Below are 13924 nucleotides of genomic sequence, written 5' to 3' on the forward strand. Positions count from 1 at the left end.
CTATTTACAATAGGATATTTAAACAGAGAAGGTTGGCCTGGCAGCCGCAAAAAAGCAGACAGAGCAGAAAGGTAACCCTTGAGAGTTCTCAAAGCAGAGCCCTGCTGGGCAAGGGTCAGAATGAATAAAAGTACAGTAAAAAGAGGAGCAGAAAGAGGGTCAATAGACCTTTCTGTACAGTATAATACACATTTCTGCCAACAGCCGGAGTATACCGACTTAGTGGAGAGCCGCCTGGCCGCCAGAATAACATTACAGACTTCGTGAGGAAGGTCAAAACCACAAACTGCCACTGCTCAAATTTCCACGCATGTAGGCACAGAGCTGACAGGTTCGAGTGGAGAACCCTCCCCTGCTGCTGCGATATAAAATCCTCCCGAAGGGGCAGCTTGATCGGAGGATCGACACTCATGCTCAGAAGCTCTGGATACCAGACTCTCCTTGCCCAGTCCAGAGCCACAAGGATGACTTGGGCCCGGTCTCTCCTGATCTTCTTCAGAACCCTGGGCAGGAGTGGGATGGGCGGAAAGGTGTACAACGGGCCTGAGTTCCACTTGTGATGAAACGTGTCTCTGAGCGATAGCCGCCTTGGAAACTCCAGCGCGCAGTACTGCCGACATTGCGCGTTCTCTTCGGAGGCGAACAAATCTAACCAAGGTTCTCCCCACTGATGAAAGAGACCTTGGCCACACCTCTAAATAGACCTGCCAGGTGTTGAACCACCAGGGTTATGCCCGGATGTTCCAGCCACGTCCAGAGACGCAGGGCCTCTCGACAAACTGACCCCACCCTACCTTGATTGTTGCAGTACCACATGGCGGTAGTGTTGTCCAAGAACACCTGCACCAACTTCCCCTTAACAGAGGGAAGAAATGCTTTCAATGCCAAGCGAATCGCTTGGTGCCCAAACACGTTTCTGTGGAGCCCCATCTCCGCCAGAGACCAGTGACCCCGGATCTCCATCTCTTCCAAGAGGCCGTCCCATCCCAGAAGTGATGTATCCGTCATGATTGTGAAATCCGGTTGGGGTAGGGAGAGAGGTCTGCCTTTGACCCAATCTCGGTTCGTTAACCACCACTGCAGATCCTTCGCAGTTCCTTCCGAGATCTGAACCAGGTCGGTGAGATTTCCCTGGTGCTGTGCCTATTGGAACTGGTCCCACTGCTGAGCCTGCAAACGCCATTTCGTGTGTCTTACCAACAGGTTGCAGGAGGCCATGAGGCCCAACAGCCTCAGAGTCAACCTCACCGAAATTCAGGATAGAGGCTGAGATATCAGAATCATAACCTGAATATCCTGGAATCGCTGCTCAGGAGGATAAGCTCGAAACTGCACTGTGTCCAGAACAGCTCAGATGAAAGGGAGCGTCTGAGAAGGAGTCAGGTGTGACTTCGGCACATTTATAGAGAACCCCAGCAAATGCAGGAGGTCCGCCGTAGTTTGAAGGTGGGAGACGACAGCCTGGGGCGAGGATGCCTTCAACAGCCAGTCGTCGAGGTAGGGAAAGACTGAAATCCCCAACTTGCGCAGATGAGCCGCAACCACCGTCATCACCTTGGAGAACACCTGAGGGGGACTGGTAAGGCCCATGGGGAGCACGGTAAACTGAAAGTGCTCGAGGCCTACCTTGAACTGTAGGTAACACCTGTTGCCCAGAAGGATGGGAATGTGAAAATAGGCATCCTGCAGGTCCAGCACTACCATCCAGTCTCCTTGTTCTAAGGCAGACAAGGCTTCAGTAAATGTGAGCATTTTGGATTTCTCCTTTTTGAGGAAGAGATTGATGGTCCGAAGACCAAAAATGGGCCGAAGACCCTTGTACGTCTTAGGAATCGGAAAGTAGCGGGAATAACAGCCACTGCCTACTTCTGAAACTGTTAACTATGCAAAAAATAAACTAAACTAAACTTAACTACTTCTGAAACTGGAACCGTGTTGATAGCTCCTTTGACCAAAAGATCCGTAACTTCCTCTTGGAGCAGTTTTATCCTCCGCCAGCCGTTCCTGACTTGGCAGAATAGTAGGAGGAAAAGAAAGGAAGAGAATAGCCGTCCTGGACGAGCTGCAAGACCCACTTGTCTGTTTTTATAGATCTCCAGCGGGGGAGATGATGACTAATTCTCCCACCCACTGGAGTGGTGTGGTCCTGCAGAATCAGCCTAGGAGTGCTTGGAGGCTGTGGCTGCTGGGGGCAGTGTGACTTCTGACCTCCATCCCGAGGACGGAATGTATCCACTCCAAGTCCATGTGCTGCCTGGGAAGTCTGTGTGGGACGGTGGCTAGGATAGGGCTGACGTGGCTGGAAACCCCTTGAAACCCCTGGAGGAGAGGCCCAAGGATCTGACCGTAGCTTGAGAGTCCTTGAACCTGACCAGGGCAGAGTCAGCCTTTTCCCCAAAAAAGGCGGGTTCCATCAAAGGGCATGTCCATCTAATCGACTTGGACATCCCCAAGAAGCCAGTTGTACGAAGCCAGGTGTGGCGCCTCAAGGCCACTGTTGATGAAATAGACCTGCCCAGCGAATCGGTGGTATCCAATCCACATCGAATGGTGAATGTTGCCGCTCTCTTGACAGCCCGGGGCCTCCTCCGGGACATGTGGCAGCACTTGCGCAACCGTCTCCCAAAGAGAGTGGGAGAAACAGCCCAATAAGCATGCGCTATTCACCGACCACAATGCCAGACTGGAGGAAGAAAACAACTTTTTCCCTGAAGAGTTCAGTCTCTTGGATTCCCGATCCGGAGAGGCGGAAGGGAATGCGCCCTGGGGGGGTGTTGGCTGAGGAACTTTGGGTCGCCCGGTGATGGGCAATGGCGGCGGGCAATCGTCTCATTAAAGGGCAAAAGCGGTTCAGAGGTGGAAGCCCCAGGTAGAAGCACTTCGGTCAGGAGATTAATCCCGACCTGCACTGAGGGCAGCTCCAGTCCAAGGACCTCAGCTGCCCTCTTAACCACGATGGCGTAGGATGCCCCATCTGATATCTTAATGAGGGCCAAAGTACCTACAAGCACCATTTAATGCTCTACCTAATCCCCATAGCAAACAAAAAACACACGTAGCAAGGGCATGAAAGCAATTGAAACCCAAACCGCTGATCGGATAAATACAAAGATGCACACCTCTCCGTCACTGTACTGCACGTTTGCGCAGTTCTTGTCACCCCTACAGCAGACTTATCGAGTCCTAATGCAGGGTGGGGCATATTAAAAAGTAGAACGTATTTAACATGTTCTGCCAGTAAAAACTCACAATTGTTTTTACTGGGAGAGATGCATCCAAATCATCTTCCTTAGCAACACCATCCAATTCTTCCGTCTAGTACTCGGCATCTTAAGAGCAGTCTTTATAACTCGGTTGAACCTCTCAACCAAGTTATCATGGGTGCTCTACAGATGGCAAGTACTAGAAGCAAGAATTGGATGGTGGGATAACATAGTTTTTACATAAGTCAGCCATGGGATCTTTAAGGCTCCATCCATTGCCAGGCAATCTTTGAGGATTTGATTGTTTAAAGAAATTTCCTAATTTAGCCAAGTTTTTAACCAGGCAATAACAGGAGCAATTTGTATGTTGTCTGAAACAAACCCAGTGCCTAACTCTGAGTGGATGGTAAAAGTGGGAGTAGACTGGGGGACGGAGAGTAGTGATCTAAAAAATCTATTTTCCGCCCTCTGGATGTTAACTGGGTTGGTATATCCCCATATTGAAGCTCCATAAGTGGCGATTGCCAGACATTTAGCATTATATACCTTAAGGATAGCTTCTATTGGGCGTGACCCCATTCTTTTGGCAAAATTCAGAAGGGCTGCAGCCGATCTAGTGACTGCATTTGATTTGGACTTGTGTTGGGCGCCCCAATTTCCTTTGTCATCAAAGACCACGCCCAGGTAGGTAAAGGAAGAAACCCTTTGTACTTCCTTTCCTGTACAACTGAAAGTTATAGGTTTCCTTTTCCTACCCTTGAGTCCTGTGATCATGACATGAGATTTTGTGTATTAATTTTCAAATCTAAAGATGTCATAAAATCCCCAAAGGATGCCAATAACTTATTTAGCGCCACACCCGTTCGGGCCAATAAGACTGAGTCGTCCGCGTACAGGAGGACGTGGATGTTAATCTCTCCTGCACGCGGAACGTCAGTCCCCAGAGTGGAGAGCACTGGCTCAAGTGCATTGATATATAGGGTAAAAAGGAGAGGGGCAAGGATACATCCCTGCCTCACCCCTCTCTGTGATTTGAAGAGTCTAGTGCACCTTCCATCCTGGGTTACTCTAACAGAGGCCTCTAGCCCCTGGTGGAGGTCTGCTAAAAATCCCACCAGCGCTCTCTCCATGCCCATTTCCAAAAGAACTCCCCACAGCCTTGACCTGTTAACCAGATCAAAGGCTGAGGAGAGATCCATAAATGCCATATACAGCGCCCCATCTTTGACTGTTGTATATTTGCTGATTATCAAATGCAAATTTAGGCACTGATCCAATGTACTTCGTTTGGGCCTAAATCCATATTGTGCATTTGATAGGATTCCCCTGGCCCCCAACCACGATGTTATCCTACCCAAAATGACTCTGCCTCTGCCCAAGATCTTTACGGCAGAGTCAATTAGGGAAATGGGTCTATAGCAGGCAGGGTCACCCCTTAGGCCCTTCTTGAAAATTGGTATAATTATGGATTTTGACCAGGATTGAGGAAACTTATTTTCTCTTGCACAGTTAAACACATTTGTCAGGATCTTAGCCCAAAATTTGGGTGCCGCTTTGTATAAATCTGCAGGGACCCCATCAGGGCCCGGCGCCTTATTCTTGAGTGTATCATTTATCGCTTTTTCTACATCCTCAGGTTCAAATATTTCAATTAATTCAGTATGAGAATAAGTAAGACAGTCCTGCATGTCATCAGGTATAGGCTGACTATAAATATTGGCAAAATGAGATAACCATTGGTCATCGGGTATTACACATTCCGCTGTGTTATTCTCCGCCCCTGAGAAGTAGGGGTGATTTATCACCTCCCAAAATTTGGAGCTATCACGGAAGACCTCTGGTGATTGAAGATCATTCCATGCTTGTTCTTTGATGTAATTTTTCCGGGCGAGAATGACCTGTTTATATGTCTTCCTAAGCTGGGCTACTTTTATTTTGTTTCATGGCTAATACGGTAAATGCAAAAAAGGCTAATAAAGGGCTTATAAGTAATCTTTACCTATCTTTATTATATATATATATATATATATATATATATATATATCTCGGACAGGGAAGTCTGTAGTGGTTGGCTGTAACAAGAAAAACACCAAACGACAAATTGCATTAACAGTCTTTGTACAAAAATGATTTGCTGCCAGAATAACACAGACTACTTCGGGAGGGAGATCAAATGCCATCAATTCTCAATATCAATGCATAAAGATGTAGGTTTTACAGGCTCAAGTGTAGGTCCCTAGGCTGCTGCTGCAGCAGGGGATTCCTCCCAAAGAGGCAGCCGCGTTGGAGGACAGATGCTTTTGGCTAGAAGTTCCTGGTACCACATTCTCTGGGCCCAGTCTGGATCCACAGGAATGACTTAGCCCCCAGTATTTTTCAGCACTCTAAAAGGAGAGGTTCAGGGAGTAAAGGCATACAGGAGTCCCATGCCCAAATGCAGGTAAAAGGAATCTCTTAAGTAAGACTGCTTTGGGACTCCAACATGGAAAAGTCGTGAAACTGTGGAATATAGATTGAGCCATGATAACGTCAAAGTATTCATACCTCAAGTCCAGTGTTTCCATTAAGTCTCCCAGATCGAGGGCAGAGATAACTTGGGTCAGGGTGAGCACCCTGAACTTTTCTTTCCTTAAAAAGTTCAGAGGGCAAAGACCAAGATTAGGGCGAAGGCCTCTATCCTCCTTTGGTATCAGAAAGTAACGGGAGTAACAATCAGTCATAATTTCTAAAACCAGCACACTCTGTTGTTCCCTTGGCCAAGAGATCTAGAACTTTGTCTTGGGCTATAGACCAGTGGTTCTCCAGGAGATGTTGTGGTGTAGATAGCCTGTCATTGGGTAACCTAGTTGTACCCACTGATCTGAAGTAATGTTCCTACAACTGGAGAGGGAGAAACAAATTCAACCTACAACCAGGCAATCGTGGGATGTCAAGGTCAAATTAAAGATGAGACTGCAGAACTGGACAGAATTCTGCCCTGGAGGGCCTGAATGATGCGGTCTTGCTCCACAACCATAGCCTCTGAAGGACAGAGTGGTCTGCCACAACTGAGATGAATACTGCCGGTCTCTGAAGGTGTCCCCATCCAAAGCCACAAATTGCTGTTGGGAAGTAGACAGAGTCAAATCCAGAGAGCGGGAGATGGCCTTGCTCTCTTTAAATCTTCCAAGGACTTAATCTGCCTTCGCCCGAACAGGCTTTGGGTCACCAAGAAGTATATCTATCGGTGATTGCTAAAACCAAACCATAAGCAACTAACCACTGTAAGATTAGACAGGCTCAGCCGGGACAGCAGTTAACACATCAACCACCTTATCCTGGGAATCACAGGAGTATCTCCTCAAAAGAGATGAAGTATGTAGAGACCTAAGGGCCAAACTGCCCATAAAAAACATCCTTTTTGCATACACCTTCAACTTCTTTGATTCCTTATCAGGGAAAATGGTAGAAAGTGTTAGACCTGGCACCATTGGCGTGGGTCTCCATTCCATTTTTGCTGTTGCATCATGTATTTTTGCTGGTGTTCAATGCTTTGGGCACTGTGCCACTGCTGTCCATTGCCACAGTGCAAGTGCTCCTATTGTAAATTAATGCATTGCTTAGTGATTCCAATTGTGGCTATTTTGTTTACTTGTCAGACCCTAGTCTAGCGCACTGGGTATGCCCATGGCGTGTAATCCAAATGCTGCTGGTGGGCCTGCAGCAATGGTTGTGCCACCCACAAATGTGTCTAAGGTCTGCCATTGCAGAATCTGTGTGCAGTCGGGTACTGTCAGGCTGACTGGGCAAGCGCACCCACCTTCCAGTCCCTAAACCTTCCCTTTTCTTCATATCAGTCACCCCTATGGTAGGCCCATGGGCAGGGTGCATTGTAAGTATAAGGTAGGACAAGCCCCGATGTGTGTGGCATGTCCTAATAGTGAATTACAGCCATTTTCGTTTTTTCACTATTGCAAGGCTACCTGTTCTCAATAGGCCAGAATGGGCTGTTAGATTATTACATGTTTATAATCCTAACTGTCTCAGAGAACATGGTAGAAATTAGAGTTTAATATGCCTGAACTCAGAATAATAAAATACATCTTTTAGTAGGGTTTATTTTAATATTCTGTGTTTGCAAATACCACTTATAGAAAATAGGTATTTGCTTGTCTAACCATTCAAACCTGCCTCTGCTAGGTTGTGTATTCCTTTGTCTGGTTTTGTGAGTGACAGGGCTGGGGAATGCCAAGATACAAGCTGAGTCAACCAGTGGTGAATAGAGAGATCTGCATCTAGATGGGAGGGGGGAGTTGCACCTGAACCTTGAATAGGGCTGTGCCAGCCTTCCACAATTCTGGCCCCTCCCCGTGGGGAGCGGCTGATGTCTCTGCCCTGCACATTGAAAGAAGAGAAGTAGTCCTGTAAACAAAGTGCTCCAGAACTGTACTTGCCTTCCACAATGCTGGCTCCACCTCCTGTGGGCCGTCTGATGTTTCTGCCCTGCGCTGTGAAAGGAAAGGAGAAGTCTGGTAAACAGAGAGCTTCAGAACTTCTGGGAAAAGGCCCCTCTCCCCTCAGAGAACAAAGGATTTTGGGGTATAAATATTGGGACAGTGATCCCATGAAATTAGATCACTTTGGACTACAAGAAGTAACCTTTACTGAGGAGAGGAACCTGAAGAAACTGAGGAGAGACTATTCCCAAGCTGAAGTGCTGCTTGGGGGATTGGCCTGCAGTGGTTGCCTTACTGCCAAAGGAAGGAGAAAGGAACTTTGTGTACTTTGATTTCAACTTGTGAAGGATCTCCAAGGGCTTGGAAAAGAGCTTGCCTCTTGCTGAAGTCTCAGGGACAACAGACTTCACCCCCCAGCTCCCCAGAGTTCTTTTGGAAGTGCCTGCTGCTGTTTTGGGTCTTCTGAGGAACTGCGTGTTGCAAGGAGCTGGAAGCGCGACTCAACAAGAAGAAGTGTGTCGCTGTCGCTGGGCCTGCCGTCGTAACTCTTTATATTTTGTACAGCTAATAGAAGTTTGTACCACAAGGCTTTCTGGTGTCTGAAGCTACAAAAGCAAACCCAGCTACCCAGGGGCAGGTCTATGCCTTTTTGCAATTTGATTATTTATTGGTGGACAAGATCCTGGCATAGTCCATTTCCCTAGCAAAACATGTCAGAGACTCACTGAATGGCAGCAATGGCACCTGTGAGGAATGTGCTGGGTCCAAGACTTCTGTCAGGAAAGTAATCTTGACATCTTGAGTATGCAGAATAAGATCAAGAGTTTTAGTTGCCCTACTTATTATTGTGGCAATGCAGGTTGCCGCTTCGGTGGCAGTAGCAGAATTAGGTAATGCCAGTCCAATTTTAGGTGCAGTGTTAAATTCACTTGCATCCCAAAAATCCGGAGTATAAATAGCTGATAACCAAACAGATACTCCTCCCTAGAAAAATAAGGCGAGGATGGCACTAAAACCTTTGTCTGGTCTGTTTCTGATGGACCCAGAACCAGCACAGATCTAAACCTTGGAATGAGGTCAAGAGGCCCAGCTGACTTCAAGGTCGGATTCACTGATGGTAGCTCAGCTAAAGGCCCACTCAGATCCATGGGGCCCGAAGGTGCACCAGTGAGGCACTGGGTGGCATCAAATATTTTCTCCATAGCTACCTAAAGCTGTTGGGAGTTGAGCCAGCATTGCCACCTGAATCAAATTAAATTGTGCCATGAGCCTGGATGAGGCTTTACGGCTTAGAAGTACCCAGTGTGCCGCGTGGCTCCGAGTATTGTAAGTGCTGAGATCCAAGAGATGTACAAATGAAGGTATTGGATCCTGCCACTGACCAGCCTGGATCTCGACACGTGATAAACAGAACAGGGTAGCTGATCAGGATGATTTACAAAACAATGAGATCCACACAGCCAAAGCGTGCTGCGTGGCCCAGGGTTGTATTCCAAACAAATTTATTGTGTTTCAATCTCAATTTGCATTAAATAAACAAACACATGGCATCAAGAAAAAACATCCCATCCATACAGTCAGTTCAAAAACACATACAGTTATATATACAATATATACAAATCTACATACATTTAAGGTGAATACTCAAAAAATAACGACACCAACAAAAAACTTAAGGACAAATTACATAACAATCATTACATCATGAACAGCCTTTACACGAAAGGCACCATTTATAGGTGGAAAACCAGTCCTAAAAGTAAACAACCAGTGGATAGGCGGATCTGAAGCTGGAAAGGGTTAGCCTGCCTGTCACACAACACCTGTGATACAGTCTTTTTCAGATTTACAGCAAGGGCCCACAGGGGTGGCGTTAGTTAGTCCCTAGCTGCACCCTTCCGTGGAGGAATCCGGACAGCGGGGCGGGAATCAAGCTGCCGCGTACCTGGGGCGGGAATCAAGCTGCCGCGTACCTGGGGCGGGAATCAAGCTGCCGCGTACCTGGTACGCGGCAGCTTGATTCCCGCCCCGCTGTCCGGATTCCTCCACGGACCGGCCGTTTGTTGATTAGAGCAACCCAGGTGCAGCTGGTCCAACAAGAACACCACCATGTGACTCATCCTTCCATCTACCGCGCACCGCGCCTTGGGCATTCCACATCCGGATACTTCCACGTGTGCATACAGAAAACATACCCGAAGCCCTTTACACATTTCCTGGTGTAGCCCCAGTTCTGGCTGACAAGATAAATTCCTACCAAGTCCATGTCCTGAGGAGAACCTATATTCATCACGGTTCGAAACGCGTTGACCCCCAGCCTGTGTCAAGAAAGAAGGGTGCAGCTAGGGACTAACTAACGCCACCCCTGTGGGCCCTTGCTGTAAATCTGAAAAAGACTGTATCACAGGTGTTGTGTGACAGGCAGGCTAACCCTTTCCAGCTTCAGATCCGCCTGTCCACTGGTTGTTTACTTTTAGGACTGGTTTTCCACCTATAAATGGTGCCTTTCGTGTAAAGGCTGTTCATGATGTAATGATTGTTATGTAATTTGTCCTTAAGTTTTTTGTTGGTGTCGTTATTTTTTGAGTATTCACCTTAAATGTATGTAGATTTGTATATATTGTATATATAACTGTATGTGTTTTGAACTGACTGTAGGGATGGGATGTTTTTTCTTGATGCCATGTGTTTGTTTATTTAATGCAAATTGAGATTGAAACACAATAAATTTGTTTGGAATACAACCCTGGGCCACGCAGCACGCTTTGGCTGTGTGGATCTCATTGTTTTGTAAATCATCCTGATCAGCTACCCTGTTCTGTTTATCACGAGATCCAAGAGAATCATGCTTGGACTTCCTAAGACTCTGCTTTGACTTACTTGACTTGGACTAGGTCCGATCATGAGAACGACCTCAGGAATGAGTGCAAGTAAGTCCTCGGCTTCAACCAGGACCGCCGTGCCGCAGACTGATTGGGAGCGAGTCTTCTATATCCACATCTGTGCGACAGCTAGCTTGGCCTTGCGCTCACCGATGGCCTTCCTCTTCATCTTGACATCAGACGAGCATGACTAAGTTGTGGCCAGAGCCAAGAGAAGTGAGGCACTCCTCAAGCGGATCCGTAACTGATATCTGTCAGGTACATGTCACACAAAGTTTCAATCCTACTGTTTTGCGTGACATTTCTACACACTGTATAGAAAATTTCAAGAGAATAGCAAATCCATGTCGGATGGTGCAGAAAGAAAGGAACTGATACCAGCACGAGCAGGTGACGTGCATATATACTGGTCCTGATGTCGTGCCTGTACGAGACGGAGCGGCATGAGGAAGCATAGCGTCACATGGTGCCACCTGACTATGCTGGAGGGAATTGTCGCAAAAAAGTTTCCGGATCCAGTCTAAGGCTTGAGGATATTCAAAATGTGTGAAACCTGCAGTTAGAAGTCTCAATCAGAAATGTACTGTATTGTTGTAAGCAAGTTTGCATGAAAACCTTTTAGGGAGCAGAATCTGATAAAAGGTACAAGACAATAAGACTAGGCACCTTAAGTGCGGTCTTTGGATAAGGTTGTAGGACCTCTTGGAAAAAGGCCCGGATCTGGCTCCAAGAGCAATTGAAGGCTACGGATGCCTGTCTTCATTTGGGCCCACATGTCCTCATAGGGTGAACCCAGAACTGACCCCTGCAGACTTCAGTGAGAGACCAAAACTACGGCCATATGGCAGATGCAACCTCCCTATACTTGAAACCACATGAATAGGGTCTGATGGAAGCAGCTTTTCTAAGGCAGGGACTGGGGGCGGTTTTTAGTTAAGCCTGCTCAACCTTCCCTAGTGCTGGCTATTCACCAAACTCCTCGTTCCTAAAAATGTATTTTAAACCAATTTACATATCAACTGTCTAGGTAACTACAGAGTATGCAGTCCAGCAAAACTATTTTAAATGACCAGGGTGCATGAATGCACCAAACCCCTGGAGGAGGTAAAAGAAAATTATACAATGGAGACAGATTTTTAACAACAGAAACTGATTCATAAGAGTGCTAGGCAAACTTACAAAAGAGATGGTATGTTTATTTTCTGCTGAAAATAGCTAATGAGCTTGTGTAGAAGGTCAGTGGTTGTGTATCTATTCTCGCTCAGACCTACTTTTTGGTCTTAAACCAGTGTCCCTGTCTCTATAGATTAAAAGATGTCTACAGATGGGATTGAAGGCTATAGGATGAAGCACCTTGCCACAGTCAATTCTTTTGAGAAGGAATTCAAACATGAGGTGCCAAGTAACGAGGTGATTCCATTTTAACACCAACCAGATGTAACACTGCAGTATAGAGTCATGTTATGCTTTAAAGGCTCACGTATAAACTATTGTAGTGCCTCATTTCTTACCCTCTTCTGTGGGTTTGGCTGCTTCTGCTTCTCTTTTCTTGCGAGTCATTCGCTGTTTCTCCTCCAGTCTTTGTTTCTCTGCATTTGCTTCATCCCAGCGGCCATTCTCCATTAGTCTCTGGTCTGGACGCAACCGGCTATCTGTGGGTGCTGTGCCCTCTTCAAACGCATTGAGAGTCAATGCCAGCTCCGAAAAATAATACATGTTTTCTGCATTCTTCCTGTTTTTTTTTTTATAGAACAGAGATAAAAATATAAAATAAAAGTAAGCAGAAAAAATAATCTAGAGAACACAAACAGTTTAATTATCAGTCAATCAATTTGTTTAATATAGAGTGCCAGCATTTCAGATTGACAGACAATGTTAATGTACTAACAATTCATGTTTATACACACAATAGTCCTTTTTAGACACACCCTTATTCTCTTTCCCTCCCTTTCAGCATGTAGAAACAATAGGACTGTTTATAGATGGACGGGTATTAGTGCAGCAAAGGCCATTCTCTTTTAAAGTCCCATTATGCAACAATCCAGCCTGTATCTGGAGGCAGCAAGCAAGAGATCAAGTACTCCACCAATAGTTTCTGGTTGCTCTGGAATTCTTCTGCTATTCCTCTACCTTGATAAGCCATGTTCAGAGTGAGATAAGTTGTTCGTTCACCTGTAAAACAGGTTTACTTCAGGGAAATCAACACTAAAAAGCACAGAGTTGATTCACACACACAGATGGTTGTGGGGAGTGGGGGGATGGGATGGGGGTGAAAGGTGGGGGCAGAGGCGTGGGTGGTGCAAGGGTCCAGCAGCACAACACAAAATAAATATATATACTCTTCTCTAGAACAGGAACTTTTCTTTGTAAATTTAAAACACATTTGACAGCATATTGAAAGCTATATTGGGCAATTTTTTGATATTTTTAAAGAAGACTATTTTTTCTTAGACATATAAAGAAATAAAGTAGCAACAACTCAAACTTTTTGTTTTATTATAAAAGCAAATGAAAAATAGGGCAATGTAGTTAGGCTGCAGCTGAAAGCGAGCGGAAATAGGAGATTGCTTATTTGCGGTATCCCATAATTTCATGTTATTGACCTTTGCTTTCGTTTTGTGATCACCTTCTTAGGATCCTGTTGTTGATTGCATTAGGTTCTTTCCTTCCACCGGAACGGAGGGAGGGTTGTTCACTGAGGAACTTGCTTTACAGGTAAGCAACATTTCCTCCTGCAGTCATCGCTATAGATTTCATAAACACCGAATAGAACAGAAAGCTTATCCCAATCATCAGGCACGAAAGAAAGAAGAAACTGCAAATCGAACCAAATAGCTTCCTCAAAAACGTTTGCCCTACCTGGGCATCAGCTCTAGAATGTGAATCTAGAGAAAAGTGTCATGTGAATGAGTAGACTGAAAGTACATGCAGTGACCATACAAATCTCTGTTACGTGACCATATAGAGAGGGGACCAGTCTATGATGTAACCGTAGGCACTGGTGTATTGAGTTTTGCTGCGCCAGAGGGTAAGTAACTTGCTCATCTGGTAGAGACTTCAAACCGTAGATTCCTCACCTCAAAATACATACCCAAGCAATACTTTCCTTGAGGTGGGTCTGCTAACTGGTTTAGACCAATAAGTTCTGTAGGATCGAATGTGCGAAATGCCCATTATGATAGACCTGAATGTCCAAGCAGTAGTACTTCCTGAACGTATGGAGGGGCGTCCACGTGGCAGCTTGACAGATGTCTAGGGAAGTCCCAGAGCGCTAACACAGTAGTGGTGACTTTGGCTCTGGTGGAGCTCTTTTAGGGTCCAAAGGATGGAGTCTCTCCTCCTACTTGGACAGATGAGGTGGGGCCTAGGAGGCAGCCAAAGTAATACTCTGGCCAATATGAAA

General features: G+C 46.0%; 1 protein-coding gene across 1 annotated transcript in view; it reads right to left on the bottom strand.

Moving 5' to 3' along the window:
• Nucleotides 1–13924, bottom strand: part of OSBP (oxysterol binding protein) — a 460407-nt gene that overhangs the window by 23537 nt on the left and 422946 nt on the right. Inside the window, exon 13 of the mRNA XM_078666627.1 lies at nt 12033–12253. Within this exon, the coding sequence (XP_078522753.1) occupies nt 12033–12253 (221 nt within the window). The remainder of the gene's footprint in view (nt 1–12032; nt 12254–13924) is intronic.

This window comes from Lissotriton helveticus, chromosome 1_1 (assembly GCF_964261635.1).
Source record: "Lissotriton helveticus chromosome 1_1, aLisHel1.1, whole genome shotgun sequence".
NCBI classification, from domain to species: Eukaryota; Metazoa; Chordata; class Amphibia; order Caudata; family Salamandridae; genus Lissotriton; species Lissotriton helveticus.